Here is a 15,744-nt window from a genome sequence, read left to right as displayed (position 1 = left end):
CAGGACTACACTATTATGTTAGGGCCCAATTCTGCCATGATGACTTGTGCTGAAAAGTCCTTTACTCCAGTTAGCCCTATGAATTTATATATTATATTAATGAAGCAGCAATACAGCAGAACTGAATAATGTGATGTTCAAGACATATTTCTGTATAAACTTAACACATCAAGGGGATGGTGCTGAAAATTGCTGCTAACGAGGTTAAACATTTTCTTACTCTTCTAGTGTTTGTGGGGAGGGGGGAAGATGTGGGAGAAATAGCTGTAGTAAGAAGCTTTGAAGTGTATCCTGTTAGACTAGAAATGAATACAAATGATACATTCACAGTTCATATGCTCCTGTGTGCATGTTCTAGTAGTTTATTTTACAGTGTAATATCCAGTAATGGACATAACAAATTTCAAGTTTATCTGAACACATAATTTTTAGTTATTTTACTAGTAAATTATATCCTTCCTTGATCTAACCAAAAAGTGGTGTAAACTGTGGTCACAAAATATAAGAGATTAAACACAGAGTGTAAATTGGCTTGGAAATTAAACACACACTAGAAGTAACAACTGAATGAGGTTGTTACCATAAATGTTATGCCAAACTTCCAGGTGGTTAGAATGCCATACAAGTTCTCTATAACCAATATCCTGAAACAAAGCTACATTGCAGAAGGTGGAAACTCCCTATCACACAGAACTTGACACTGTTCTACCCAAATATTAAGGTGTAGATTTGAAATATTTACCTTTTGAATACTAATGCAATACTTTAAGTTGCATTTAATTTCCAGTTAAGCAACTTCATTTTTTAAAATTACTTTGTAGTCTCTCTCATACTGTCTTCAGTGCCAGCACTTTCAATGCATTCATTGCCAGCAATGGTTAATGCACTGGGACTATCCTGATGTAAAAAAAGAATTAGTGTAATTTGTAATAAAAAAACCCAAGCAATATTAGTAAAGCTTTTAATTCTTTTCAAAGATTAGTGTAATTCAGTGTATGACTGTCATTCTTTAGTATTAAATATTAGAGTATGTATATACATTAGTTTAAATATGGAAACAAAGGTCTTCAGCTTATCTATTTTTTTTAAAAGCACAAACTGTAGTGACACTGATTTTAAAAGCTATAATGTATGGAATTAAATTAAGTTGGTGACTTCCGCCTCTTAGAATTGCTATCATGCCACAGAATTTTGTTTATGTCAATTTTCTTTTCAAGACTTGCTTTAATTTCTTCTATCCATGCACCACTTCTACCTGGGCAGTAGATGAGGATAAAATATCCCATGGAGGACTCCTTCAATAACTACATTTGGAAAGTCATCTGAAAAACAGAAAAGAAAAACTGCTTTCTTATGTATGTCAATACCATATAAATGCTTTTGTGGAATTTAACAAGGTAAGGAGTAGTATAATTTAGGATATTGCATCACTATAGTGTTTATCCCTGTTGGGAATGTACTATTAGTAATGCTGTTTCAGCACTAAAGCCACTTTAGTATAGCATAGGGCATTGCATAAATGGGCTGCCAGATTTGTAGCTTATTGATTTAAAGGGATGTTCTAATACTTAATGCTGCTAGACTCCAGCTCTTTATCTGAATCTTTTCTCACAAGGAAGATGGATTACACTGGCAATTCAATTTCTAACAAAATCTCAATATACTTGAAGGAATTCCAAGATTGCTACTGGGAATACGTTACAGCAGTTTTTCCATTGTGGTTTATAGCAACGTTTAGTCCAAGTGGACTTGAAGGTGCCTGTGCCATCATAAAAGCTTCTCAAGAGCAGTGAGATTGTAGACTGGCTATTCAACATAAAAGGGCAAGTTCCTTACAAAAAGTGATCCTGTCAAATTTGAAGGGGAACAACCCATACACACAATATTTTCAGTGCAAATGCAAAGGAAACAAGCACCATTTTTTTCATGTTAAATTTACCGTAGTAAATAAAATTGAAACAGATTACCTGATGAAAGAAAGTAATAGACCCACACAGAGGCAGGAAGGCTATGTGTTACTAAAAGAAAAATATTCTCCAAATGTATTAACTCCTACCTGTCTAAAATAGAGTGACTGTCTTTACTCCCTTGACAGAAAGAGTCAGAATTTCTCACTCCATCTTACATTATTGCTTAAAATTGAGTTTCAAACTTGCAGTGCCAGCAAACTAAGAGGTGGGTTAAACTCAGAAGATACAGCTGAATAAACATCCACAGATTATTTCTTTGATGTTTCACACTTCCAAAGTAAGTTTCTCCTTCAGCCACCAGCCTACAGATATGCATGTAGGGCCAGATTCAACTCCATTAAAATCAGTGGAAAGATGATAGTTGACTTTAATGGGAATTGGATTGTGCCCATTAATAACTTTAGGGCCATCAAATAGATTAGGATGTTTTTGCAAATAATGCATTACAAACCTCTGAGTACCAGCATTGTAAATTACTAATAAATTAATTTGATTATATATCATAATTGATGTTAGAGATTTGACCAATAGACTCAAGGATATTTTTAGGTGAATGTATAACTATCAGAGACCTTTTCAATAAGCAGCATATGGGTGATTCTCCTGATTTCTGATGGTGGATAAAGCATTATTACAAATCACTCTGCCATTTTGAGGCCAGTAATGATTCTACAAGTCCTGAAAGCTCTGCACACTCAAATCACTTTTCTACAATAATTCCACAATATTGTTATCAGCAGTATGAGAATACACATGGTAAACGTGATCCAGTGGTTTCACTCTAAATCAAACACTGAGGTTTCAGAAACCTGTTTTTCTGCTAGTTCTATTATATACATGATATACAGTACATATGGGGAAATTGTTATTGATTTTATAAAATGATACCATTTTACAGTGTCAGACTCACTTTGAGGCTTTGTTGAATAAAGCATCTACCATATCATTTTAACTCTAGTATGTAAACATATTGAAACAATCCCACAGACACTTTTGAAAATGCTTGGCTTTAGACATCATTCACCGTTAGACCAATTTTCCATGAAGATATAGGAAGTTTAGGTCTATTATTCAATAGGAACTTTAGCAATTTGGTATATTAGGCTAGTAGTTTAGATTCTGGTCCTTTTAAAACCCCTTTCAACTTTTTGGGTAATAGATATTTTGCACTTTTTTAATTAAAAGAAGAGAACCCATCTTATATGAAGAATATGTTCAGAGAGTTAAACCAATGTTACATGCTTTATGCAATAATGATTCGGAGTCTGAAAGTCAAGACTTGTGATCCTAAATTCATTAGGCAATTTTGAAAATCTCCCTAACAACATTAAAATCCAGTGCTGATATAGAGTTGAGTTCAACATAGAACTATGTCATTATGTGCTATAAAGTTAAGTATATAAAAAGTGCCAATTTAATATTTTTACTGTTGGTTAAGACACAGGAGATTGTTCTCTGGTTTACAAGCCAACATTCTGCAAGAATCTTCAAATTCAAATCAATTAGGGAGTTTGGACAATATAAAGCACCTTGCTTTCTCAGGGTTCCTTTTCATGAATGAGAGAAATGGAAGCAAAAGTGGAGGAACTGAGGATGACTTCCTCCCTCTTCCAGAGAAGTAAGAAACATCTACAAAGAAGCAATCAACCGTTCCTGGTGCGGTTCAGAATATGCAGCTCCTCAGGGATGATTTTTGCCAATTAAAGCACCAATCCTGCAAATGGTTACACAAATGCTTAACTTTAAGCATGTGAGAAGCTCCTGACTCAATGCAGTCAGTAGGATTACCCACATGCTTATTGAAACATATGCACGTGTTTGCAGGATTGAGGTCTGAAGATACGACTACATTGCAAAAACAAAAAAAACAAAAAAAATCCCATAGCAGTGAGTCTCAGGCTACATGTACACTACATACCAGAGTTGGTGGTGTGTAGTCTATGTGTAGCTACATGCCGCCGTGAAAAGCAAGCTGTGTCCATACTGTGTAGTGTGTAGTTACACGTCAGTGAAAGACTCCAGCAGCCAGGAAGCATCAAGGAGAAGCTTCAGCAGCTCCTTGCTGCCAAGAGCCTCTCACTGGAGCAAAGAAAGGTTCTGGCAGGGGGAGGAGCAGGGGAATCCTCCTGCCAGAGCGTTTCCCCTCTGCTGGTTTTTTGCCCTGCGGTGTGGAAGGGCTCTGGCAGCAGGGAGCTGCTCAAGCCTTTCCCCGTTGCCTCCCCCCGCCAGAGCCTTTTCCCCCTACTGGAAACTTTTCCTGTGGTGAAGAAAGACTCCAAGAGCAGGGAGGTAAGCGGGACACTACACTGCTAAAAATAGCAGTGTAGACAGGGAGACATGGGTTAGGAGAGCCATGTAGGGTATGTACGCTAACATTTGGGTCATGTCTTTACTCACCTAAGCTGTGCCTCACCAGCTACTCTGCTATTTATACCCATGCTAGGTGGGCTGTGTGCATATATACACTACATGCTCCCAAAAGAAGCATGTACTGTAGATGTACCTTCAGAGACAAGGTCTACAGACTCAGGCTTGCACTACAGTGCTAAAAATAGCAGTGTAGACATTCCTGCTCAGGTTCTTAGACCCACCCTTTTACCAGGTTTCAGAGTCCATCTTCTAACTCAAGTGGGAACATCTACACTACTATTTTTAGGGCCATAGTGCAGATCTCAGAAGCCCAAGTCCGTCTCGAGACTCACTGCTGCAGGGTTTTTTCCCCCCATGTAGTCCAAATCACTTCTGATTCTGAAAGAGTTTAAGAGTTGTGGTTTATTCAAGGGGGAAAAAAATGAATGCATGTCATTTAACATTCATTTATGATGAGGAGAGGGCTGACTGTTGTCAGTGAGAGTACTAAGATTTATAAAAATCTTTGTAAATATGGGGGATATCGCTTTAGATTTCATTACTTTAGAGTCTCCCACCAGTTTATAGAGCTATGAGCCCCTTTGGGCAATTCACAGTGTTTACTAATTGTGCCTCTTGGCACGTGTATAAAAGTGTGATTTTTGAAAAGTCAAAGATCAAGCTGAAACCAAGAAAGCTGAAAGTCACACTAGTAGCTTCAAACCTTAATAACTAGTAAGTTATTAAAGTTTAAAGCTCTTGAGAGCCTTATTTTTTAAAAAACAAACAAACAAGCAATTCACGTGGTAAAGGTTTCTTTTTGGCAACAGAGATATGATAGCTCCCCTTCATAGAAATTTTAGGTACCTCCAAAAATTATAACAGGATTTTCCAGGTGAGTTTGGCTAGTTTGCAAAAATAAATCCCATTTATAGAAAAGACAGTCTGTAGAAACTGAGTCTAACTAAAATGGAGTCAAATGTTCATGAGTGGTGAGTAAACGGTGAAGTTAAGGTTGCCAACTGTCTAATAGCACAAACCCTTGCCCTGCCCTCCATGAGGCCCCACCCCCACTCACTCCATCCCCCTTCCCTCCATCTCTGGCTCTCCCTCACTTACTTTCACTGGGCTGGGGCAGAGGGTTGGGGTGTGGGCTCTGGGGATGGGGCCGAGGAGTTAAGAGTGTGGGAGGAGGCTTCAGGCTGAGCCTGGAGCAGCAGTTTGGGGAGAAGGAGGGGGTGCGGGCTCAGAGGGAGTTGGGCTTCAGGAGGGGGCTCAGGGCTGGGACAGCGGGTTGGGGTGCAGGAGGGGATGAGGGGTGCAGGTTCCAGGTGGCGCTTACCTTGGACGGCTCCCGGAAACAACGGGCATGTCCAGCTCTTAGGCAGAGGTGTGTCCAGATGGCTCTGCCCGCTGCCCCTGTCTGCAGGTACCACCCCCGCAGCTCCCATTGGCCGGGAACTGGTCCCATTGGTCGGCACTCAGGGCAGGGTTCAGTGGCAGTGCATGGAGACCCCCCTGGCCAGCCCTGCACTTAGGAGCTGGACATGCCTTCCAGAAGCCACACGGAGCCAGGGAAGGTAGGGAGGACAGGACAAACCAGGATATCATAATACTGAGCTTGTAATTTCTAAAACAGGATGGAGAAAATAGACTCTTACAGATTTTTTGAATAAAAATCATGTTCCACATTATGCTGATTCATAGTATGATAAATCAAAAATTGTTCTGAGAGGTGAACTGGAAGCAGCTAAGGGCTGCTGAACAATTAGTATAAATAAAAACTTGTTGCATTGACTTTTTTTTTTTTACCTGCTGTATGAAAACCTAAGATCTATGTTTCAAGGCCAAAAAAAGCGTTGGTGAAGCCCTGAAGAGTTCTTTGTTCTGAACGCCATTAACTAAATCTCAACACATCTCACGCATTAGAACACATTTCAAAAGAAATCACCACTTAAATTCAATATTAAATTCCCAATATTAAATATTTTAAGACAATTGTATACAATTTTCATTCTTTGTCTCTCAAGATTTTGCATGAAATTTAATAAGATTCAGAACTTTTTTTTTATTTTTTATTTTTTTTAAAAAAGCTTAACTTTCAAGTTGCTTATCCAGTTATCCAGAATGACTTTTAAACAAATCTTTGAGGAAATGAAGTGCAAAAAAATGAGGATCTGATTACTTTACTTCCTAGACTTCTTACTTGGCCCCAAAGTCAAAATAAGCTAATCTTATACAAGTATGTCGATAAAATGGAAACGGTGCAGTATAGTTAGGCTTGGAAGCATTTGATTTTTATCAATAAATGTTGGAAAATACTGATTTCACTGTACACACAGAGAAACCAATGAAAAATATTTCCAGATAGTAACTGAAACCAAAAGGCAAAGTAAGAGAAGTGCTGTTTGAAAACTTATTAGAGTTTGATTCAAGGATATTTATTTTGTATATTTTGACATGTGATGTTGACAATTTGTGTTTTAACCATTATAAAGTTTTAACTATTTTCATCTCACTGTCTAGTATCATTAAATAATTATTGTCTGACCCCAGCCAAATTTCCCACAATTGGCGAAAATTTAAAAAGAGAAAAATCTAACCCCTCCCCAAAAAAACCTTAAAATCTACATTGATACGTGTTGAAATGATCAAAAAATCAAAATCAAAATCTGCAAAGCCTAATTATAGTTTGTGGGGAAAAAAAAAAAACACTGTTGAGTGTTGGTTTAGCCATTCCACTCCTCCAGAATAAAATGAAAAAGGCAGAATTAGTTTTTAGCGTCTGCAAAATTCTTCTCCAGTTTTGGGGTGGAATCTTGGATCTCTTAAATTCAATGGCAAAACTTCCATTGACTTTAATGGGCAGCAGGATTTCACCCTTGATGTTTATTGGTATACTATACTTGCTACATACTTTATTTAGTAAACTCAAAGAATGAAAGCTTCAGTAATTGCACTCTGCTCTGCAGGAATTCAGGCCTGAAACTGGAGGTGTAGTATAAGATAGGAATCATGTACATAGCATTCTAGTTCCTATGATTTTATCATGAATGTCACAATATTTGATGTTTAGAGTCCCAGCTCCTGGATTCATGTGCCTTCTTGAGAATCTCAGCTTAAAAAAAAAAAAACTTTTTAGCTCTCATGGTTTTGGAAAAAAATCTTGAAAATGTGAAGGAAGTGCACTCCAAAGGTTGAGAAACCAAAGGCAAATACAAAGAACCCAACCTTTATTGTTATTATTTTAAATTTCCTGATTTAAGACAATCTTATGATTTCTTAATGCATGTTTTGAACACCTGGGGGATTTGAAGAGCCATGTGGGGAAACCTCCACAGTGTCATCTTATTTCCAAAGCTATCTGCTTCATTTTTGTTAGCAGCCTACATTCAGGCAAACAGAGCTTAATAAATAAATTAGAGCAATTTGTTAATTTTTTTTTCTCATGGGAAAATCCTAATTTACAGTTTAAGTGGAAAATTCTCATACTGAAATTTACATATACCCAAAAGTACATTTTCTTGTACAAAAGTGTGGAAAAGGCAAAAGATCTATCAATTCAAATGAACAATGTAGGAATACTGTGCAATATGTGCCAACACTATAATCTCTGAGAAGAAAACACAAAGAAAAAATCCTTGAATTATTTTTACAAAGGGGAGGGGAGAAGAGTAAAAGAGATGGTGGATTACAACTACCTCTTCCAAATGTTCTTTTGAAATACATATTAACCGATCAAGGGTAATGTAAATATCCTCTGAACACATCTAGTACACTCAAAACATACAATCTTTAAAAAAAAACAAACTACCCTACAGTTTAGAAATGAGAAGAAATGACAATAATCCAAGTGGAAATACAAACATGCTCACAGCAGCTTGACTGGTGTTTAGGGAAAAAGCTCTTAAAAAGGACTGTACCTTTAGATCAAACCCTGCAGGCAAAAGAACCCACACAGTCAACAAAAAAAGAGAAGCAGTATTTTAGATCTTTTTATGATTTGAATCTACAGTAGATTTGGTTAGGAGAACAACTGAGAGAAAAAAAATTATATCTTCGTATAAATCATCTGCCCCAATTAGGATTTTAAAGGGCTTTATATAAGAACTACTGGTTTATTGACAGATAGTAGAATTTGGACCAGTATCACTCGGCAAGGCCTGTATTAATAATAATGTGGTTTATGCGGTGCAGGGTCAGATCAGTAAAGTGCTGTTAACAGATGACAACTTTGATTACCGTTGGCTGTAGGCAAGACATATGGATCCCTTAGGAACAGCAGTACAGGCTGGTGGGACAGTTTGCTGGAAAGGTCAAGAACAGGAATGTCAGCATCAAGGGATGGTAAACAGGATATACTACAAACTACCTTTGATAAAGTGAGGTGACCCAAGCTGCTCAGGAATAACGTCAGTACGTTTATATGCCCAAATGCCATGGAAAGGAGAAAATTTTCTGGGAGCAAAGCTCACTATTGCTTATGATACTTAAAATGACAGCTTGAAATTTGAGGTGAAGAGGTCACACTCCACTGTGGTGATGGCAGTGGTGATGATGGCTTTAAGCCACATTGAGCCCTCCTGATTCTGGGCTGTTCTGTGGTACGTAAGAATATTTAGACTACCATGGAGCAACTTCTACATTAGGTTAGCCTCCTGGGCTGCCCAACGGACCAAAGAACTACTTGGAATTTTTACAATACTCCTGCCCCAGACACTACCCCAGCACACCCCTATGCCAAGGCTTCCGAGTGTACAATTGGGAGGCAGCCTTATGGCTGCTGCCAACAATAGCTATGTCAAGGGAACCCTCCCCGGCCAGTAGCAAGGCTGCTAAGGCCCCTTCACACTGCTGACTCTTTTACGTAGAGTAAAGGGGCCAGAACAGGAGTAGGTTTTTTCCTTTTTAAATGAGAGAAGTAATTTCAGGTGCTATATCCGAATGCCCTTGCCAAGGTTTCAGATTTTACAATCATATTTTCCTGGTTTTAGTTTTTATTAAATGTTCATCTCTTCCCATGTGAAAGACCCATGCAAACAACAGGAGCAACTAACTGACTGACTGTATCCAGTGAAACTGAATGTATGCAAAGTTCTGTCAAAAGCCTGGTAACAATCTCAGTTTTTTTTCAATTATAGTCCTGTTACAAACAACACCCAGCATGGGGTAAAAATGTTCACTGAGAGAGTAAAGCTGAAGGTGTCCCTTTAAGTTTCTGTAAGAAATTCCAAAATATAAATTTAAGAGAGAGATGTGCAATTCATACTACAAACAGATCTGGTCCAGCTTATGAAACCAGATGCAGTGTTTAATAAAGTCACCCAAAATTTAATGCCAAGCTATTGCAATTTCGTCAATTGCTGGAACAAACGTAGAATGCCCTTTACGTGTGTGTGTGTGTGTGTGTGTGTGTGTGTGTGTGTGTATATATAATTACTTCGTGCGTCCGATGAGGTGAGCTGTGGCTCGCGAAGGCTTATGCTCTAATAAATTTGTTAGTCTCTAAGGTGCCACGGGTACTCCTTTTCTTTTTGCGAATACAGACTAACACGGCTGCTACTCTGAAACCTTGCAGTGTCCTTGTTTTATATATTAGTAGACTGTCAAAGGAAGCATGGCTTTTATTCACTTACACCAAATTTAGTTGTCTAGAAATGCTAGCTGTAATTGTGAGTTGCTCACCTTGATTCTTCAGATTCTGTTTCATCAAAAGAACTAAAACAAAAATGCAGACAAATTAGATTATGCTTTCTTATAGCAACATTAACATACAACTCCATATACAAAGAAAGCTGTTAATAGCAGCTACAAAAGGAAGGACCCTTTTTCTGGTCAGTGGCTATGTAATGCAATGCAATTAATATGGAAGAACTCTCATGATTTTATTGTGATCACAGCTTGTAAGTGACAATATATATTTCACTGGAATAGATTTACATTCAGAAATATATAGAAGTGATGGGGTACAATTCCACTGAGAGATTCTGGTTGACATCATTAACTACAAGAGAAGAGTGTCAAGTAGCTTCTCCCTAAATCACCAAAGCTGGCATATTTACATTTTTGGGGGGATAATAAAGTTAGCACATTTATGTTTCATATTAATATTGACAGCAGCATAACTGATAACATTACACTAGCTATAAGTGACATATGTTTGCTGTTATATGAGCATTTTCAAACAAATATCAAGTGTATGATAAGTAATCCCTACATATCTTAAAGAGATTCCGTATGTACTGAACGTGAACAATGATTTCCCAAGCTCACAGTTTGGAACTACAGTTACCAGGTATTGTGAAAAATCATGACCCAGATCGAAGTCTTTTTGAAAACACCCATGTCATGGAATACAAAAGGCTGTGAGGCTGCCCTGACAGTTTCCTTTGCATTCTTCTGCTGAGGTGGGGGTAGTGTTTACTACAGCGTGGAAGAAAGCAAGGACCTTACCCACAAACCCTGTCCAAGATCCCTTTGCCTCCACAGTAGTTCTGGTCTGCTGTGGCTCTGGCCCCACTGACCGATAGCACAGCTCTGCAGGCAACTTCCTTGACCCCAGTCAGACTTTGGGAGTGAGATCCTTACCCCCGTTCCAGCCACTTTACACCAGGTAAAAGGGCTGTAGCAGAATAAAGAGGCTCCAAAACCCCCAGATCTGCTTGGGAAGGGTTCCCTGGTGCAGAGGAACTGTGGAAGATAGTTATAAGGCCACTTTCCTAGGACCATCTCACAAGCTCTGGCATGCTAGAGAAAGGGTTGGGGCAGGAGGGTGGGTCAGTGGCAGGGCCACAGCACACAATACTGTGGGGATTCCAGGCAGTGATACAACCTGTAGGGCAGCCAAAGAAGGGCTGTTTAAATTACTTCAGGGACTGTGCTGCCTGCGGGTAGGCTCGGGATAGGGATGGCACAAACAAGGTTTTTAACCTCTTTACCCACCTCCTTCCCCAAGGCTATGAGTTTTGTGTTGCACCTCTTAGAGGCACAGCAGAGAATCGCACCCTAAGAGTGGAAAGTACAGCAGAATCTAATATAATTTGACTATATTATTCTGGAAATCTCTGGTATGCTTAAGGGAGAATAATGTGCATCTTCATGCCTCCTTCATCCAAACCAACCCTAAACCCTTTTCTGGAAGGGAAGTATGGACACCATGGAGATGGCTGATCCCCATTTCCACGTGGAGATGGGGAAAGCCATGCAGTGAGGGTCACTGGTTACAATTTGCCCCCATATAAGTAAAAGCAGATTCCAACCCTCCCTCCCCACACACACGTCACAGACTGAAAATCTTGTGGATTTCTTTTAAAAAATATTTTGGTAGGTGTTTCAAAGATCTGTTAGAAAATCCCATTTTTTCTATCTTTTTTTCATCTAAGCCTGTTTCTGCTTTGCTTTCAATGGATATACAATAAATGTCACCCTTTTGTCTTTGTACAGGATGTATTTTATTTTACCAACTTTTTATAGCTACGCAAATACACCCACAATGAAACTAATGCTCCTTTTAGTTATAGTGGTGTAAGTTAACAGCAAGTCCATTTTAAATCAACGGTGTTAAGTTGTCAGAGAACTAATACAGCGCGAGAGGAGAATCAGCTGCGCCTTGTTTTTCTGTTTTTTGGAGTTGTTTTAATGAGTTAAGTTAATGAGTTCTTACCCATAACTTTCTGCCTTTGGCAGAGAAGGGACATGCCGAACATTCAGGAAGTCTAGAAATATTTTGGGGAGATCTTCATTTTCTAAAATGATAGTCTGTAATACAGAAAATACACAATATCATTCAGTTCTTTTCTCATTTTTTTAATTTATCCTCTAACAATAACTTTTAATAAGCAAACCACAATTACTCCAATTCTTTTCTAATCATGCAAGTTTAGTAAAGTAAACATCTTCCAATACCACAATCCGTGTTACTAAATTTTGAGATTATATCAGATTATGGTGCTGCAGCACTGCCCTTTCCCATGCCAGTATCAGTGACAAACATTTACCCAAGAAAAGGCTTACTATAAGTTTGAATCTTAAATTTGATTTTTGGTACATTCATTTCAGAATAAAATTTTGATTTTATTGTCCCCTTTAAAAATCAAAATCAACAGCAGCACATGCTTAATGACCTCAGCTACTTCATTTCCAGCACTTGAAAGTATCCCATCCATCATGGCAGTAGGAAAAAGGAACTCTCCTGTGTGTTCAGGGGCTTACTCAGTGTTATTAATGCAAGATTTAGGGAATGTTAACAAAGTGAGTTGTTTGTTTGGCTTGACAGATCGGCTTACAATGCACTGGTCACATCTATAGTGTGGTCACGAATGACAAAGGCCTGGTGAAAGAGGTACTATCTAGACCTGCCATCCTGTTCCATATTCATAATGTTTGGGAATCCATTCCCCTTCCCAAATATTTTTCACCATACAGATGATTTGTAGTTTTATGAGTGAATTAGTAAATTAATTAGGAATAGATTTAATAGAAAAGGACAACAGGTAAATGGGATTTTTAAATACCCATTCCCCATGAGAGACAGGCTGATTTTTTAAAAATGCGATAGACTTCCACAGTTTTATAGTAACTGGTATGAGGCAGTTAGTAGCTAGTCTCCACTCCTCACACAAGACAAATAAAAGAGTTTACAAACACATGCCATGGTTTCTCTGGAGGATTAAGGCCCTATTCACTTGTCACTCATACCGCTGAACATCTCCACTTGTTACTACAAAAGTCATACCTATGTACGGCACTTACAGATAAAAGACAGTCACTCTGCTGAGGAGCTTTCCAGCTCAGAGGCCTAATCCAGCAAACAATGCATATGAGTAACTATACTCACATGAGTAAAGTTTGATCAAAATAAACTACTCACACAAGTAAAGCTGCATACTGTGCTTGCAAGACTAGGCCCTGGGTTAGAACAGAACCATTGTGACAGCATGAGAAAACAAGAGGCAAGGGTTGGTAATAGGAGGGAGCATTATACTATACAAGCTCAAAAAAGAACAGGAGGACTTGTGGCACCTTAGAGACGAACACATTTATTTGAGCATAAGCTTTCGTGATGCATCCGATGAAGTGAGCTGTAGCTCAAGGAAGCTTATGCTCAAATAAATGTATTAGTCTCTAAGGTGCCACAAGTCCTCCTTTTCTTTTTTGCGGATATAGACTAACACGGCTGCTACTCTGAAAACTATACAAGCTCATGAGACAACATTCCTATTGTATGTAATCTAACCTTATACATCACAAAAGCTTTTTTCTTCAGTTTGGTTAACGTGGTGCAGTAGTACATGTGGGGCAAGAGCAACTCAACTATTTGTGTAACAAAAAAACCTAGTTAAGATTCACAAACATTACCATAAAATATGGGTAGATTTAAAAATAGAAATACATTTTAAAATTAGCTATCTGCACATCAGTTCTTTTTTTTTATTCTTCTTTCAGGACCTGAGTTCAGGGTTCTGTATTTTTCCAGCAAGAGCTGATGTCATAACAACACGTTTAATAAAAATAACCCTCGATCAGAGAATGCAGCTCCCAAACTGTTTTACTGTGATACCACCTCTTACAAAAGAAACAAAGTTCTCAAGTCTTGGCTGGTACAAAGCCTTTCAGTTCACCTTTAAATGAGGATGCATCATTAACTGCTTCTTCATTTACATTTTGTGAAATCAGCACTATGGTGCTGTAATATTCATCTTGCTCTGCATTCAAGTTATGCATGGGAGGAGGGGTAGAGGGGGATGCATATTCAAAGGACATGTGAATTGCATAATAATGTGCACTATTTGCTCAAACAAAAACAATTTACTAATATTAATCAATTTTGCACCAAAAATCGTGTGTGCAAGAGCTGCTTCAGGGCATCTCTAATTTATGCACAATCCTTTAGTTCCACTTCTTGAGCTTTTCATACACCATGTTAGAGCAATTTCCGTGACTTGGTGAGGTCAGCTGCCAGTAAACTTAGAAGAAAGAAGAGATGGTGGCAGTGAGGGGAAGGACATGTCACTGACAAGAGAAGTTGTTTTGATGATGCTAACATGTTATTGAAGCAAACTTATTTGTTGTTGCTGCTGCTCACTCAGTTATCATTCCAAGTCAAATCAACCCAAGCCTGGACAATAGATATACAGCGCCCTGATTTCATTAAATTTGTTTAACTGCAAGGCTCCAATAAACATTATTTCATTAGACATTTCAGGATCTTACCCCCATTAGTTTAGCACCTGTTCAAGCCCTTTATTTCGATGACCAGCAAACCTGAAACTGCAGAACTGCAAGACAGACATAACCCAACTTGATTTGATGTGGCGTTTTGTCAGACTGTCATGAAGCAATGAAATAAAAATATTTTGATATGGTTTCATTGAACGACAGTACATTTTCCAGATAATGCATGCCAAAAAGTCATAGCTATATTTTACATACAGTACTTCCAGAAACATTAAGGAATAAATCATGACATTCTGGATTAATCCTAATTTGGGATCAAATTTTCTGCTGGCCCAACTTCACTGACTTCCGGTGGAACTGGGCTAGTAGAGAATTTGGCCCTTTGATTTTCTGCTGGCCCAACTTCACTGACTACAGTGGAACTGGGCTAGTAGAGAATCTGGTCCTTTGATTTGTATGCTGTATAAGGAAGGGCTGCAAGAGAAACTGAAAACAGGGAAAGATAGCGCAGATGACAACTGACCAACATATGTAAAAATTCTAATCTTTGCTGTATTTCTTTTAGTTTTGCAATTGAAAAAATTAATCAAATAAGTAGGGGCTGCAATCAAAACTAGTTCCATTTACCTGAAACAACCATCGCAATCATAAATTTTAGATTTCAGAGTAGCAGTGGTGTTAGTCTGTATTCGCAAAAAGAAAAGGAGTACTTGTGGCACCTTAGAGACTAACAAATTTATTAGAGCATAAGCTTTCGTGAGCTACAGCTCACTTCATCGGATGCATTTGGTGGAAAATACAGAGGGGAGATTGATATACACACACAGAGAACATAAAACAATGGGTTTTATCATACACACTGTAAGGAGAGTGATCACTTAAGATGAGCCATCACCAGCAGCGGGGGGGTGAGGGAGGAAAACTTTTCATGGTGACAAGCCAGGTAGGCTATTTCCAGCAGTTAACAAGAACATCTGAGGAACAGTGGGGGGGTGGGGTGGGGGGGAGAAATAACATGGGGAAATAGTTTTACTTTGTGTAATGACTCATCCATCCCCAGTCTCTATTCAAGCCTAAAAGTTAATTGTATCCAGTTTGCAAATTAATTCCAATTCCGCAGTCTCTCGTTGGAGTCTGTTTTTAAAGTTTATTTGTCGAAGAATAGCCACCCTCAGGTCTGTAATCGAGTGACCAGAGAGATTGAAATGTTCTCCAATTGGTTTTTGAATGTTATAATTCTTGACGTCTG

General features: G+C 38.5%; 1 protein-coding gene across 1 annotated transcript in view; it reads right to left on the bottom strand.

The window, feature by feature from the left end:
• Positions 1–326: 326 nt before the first annotated feature.
• Positions 327–15,744, bottom strand: part of SNX24 (sorting nexin 24) — a 145,549-nt gene continuing 130,131 nt past the window's right edge. Inside the window, exons 4-7 of the mRNA XM_038403586.2 lie at positions 11,983–12,077; positions 10,005–10,037; positions 8,562–8,626; positions 327–1,322 (exon numbers count right to left, since the gene is read on the bottom strand). Of these exons, the coding sequence (XP_038259514.1) occupies positions 1,252–1,322; positions 8,562–8,626; positions 10,005–10,037; positions 11,983–12,077 (264 nt within the window). The 3' untranslated portion in view covers positions 327–1,251. The remainder of the gene's footprint in view (positions 1,323–8,561; positions 8,627–10,004; positions 10,038–11,982; positions 12,078–15,744) is intronic.

This window comes from Dermochelys coriacea, chromosome 5, assembly GCF_009764565.3.
Source record: "Dermochelys coriacea isolate rDerCor1 chromosome 5, rDerCor1.pri.v4, whole genome shotgun sequence".
In the NCBI taxonomy this organism is placed as follows: Eukaryota; Metazoa; Chordata; order Testudines; family Dermochelyidae; genus Dermochelys; species Dermochelys coriacea.
Note: the sequence above shows the minus strand (reverse complement) of the source record. Positions and strands in the feature narration are given on the sequence as shown.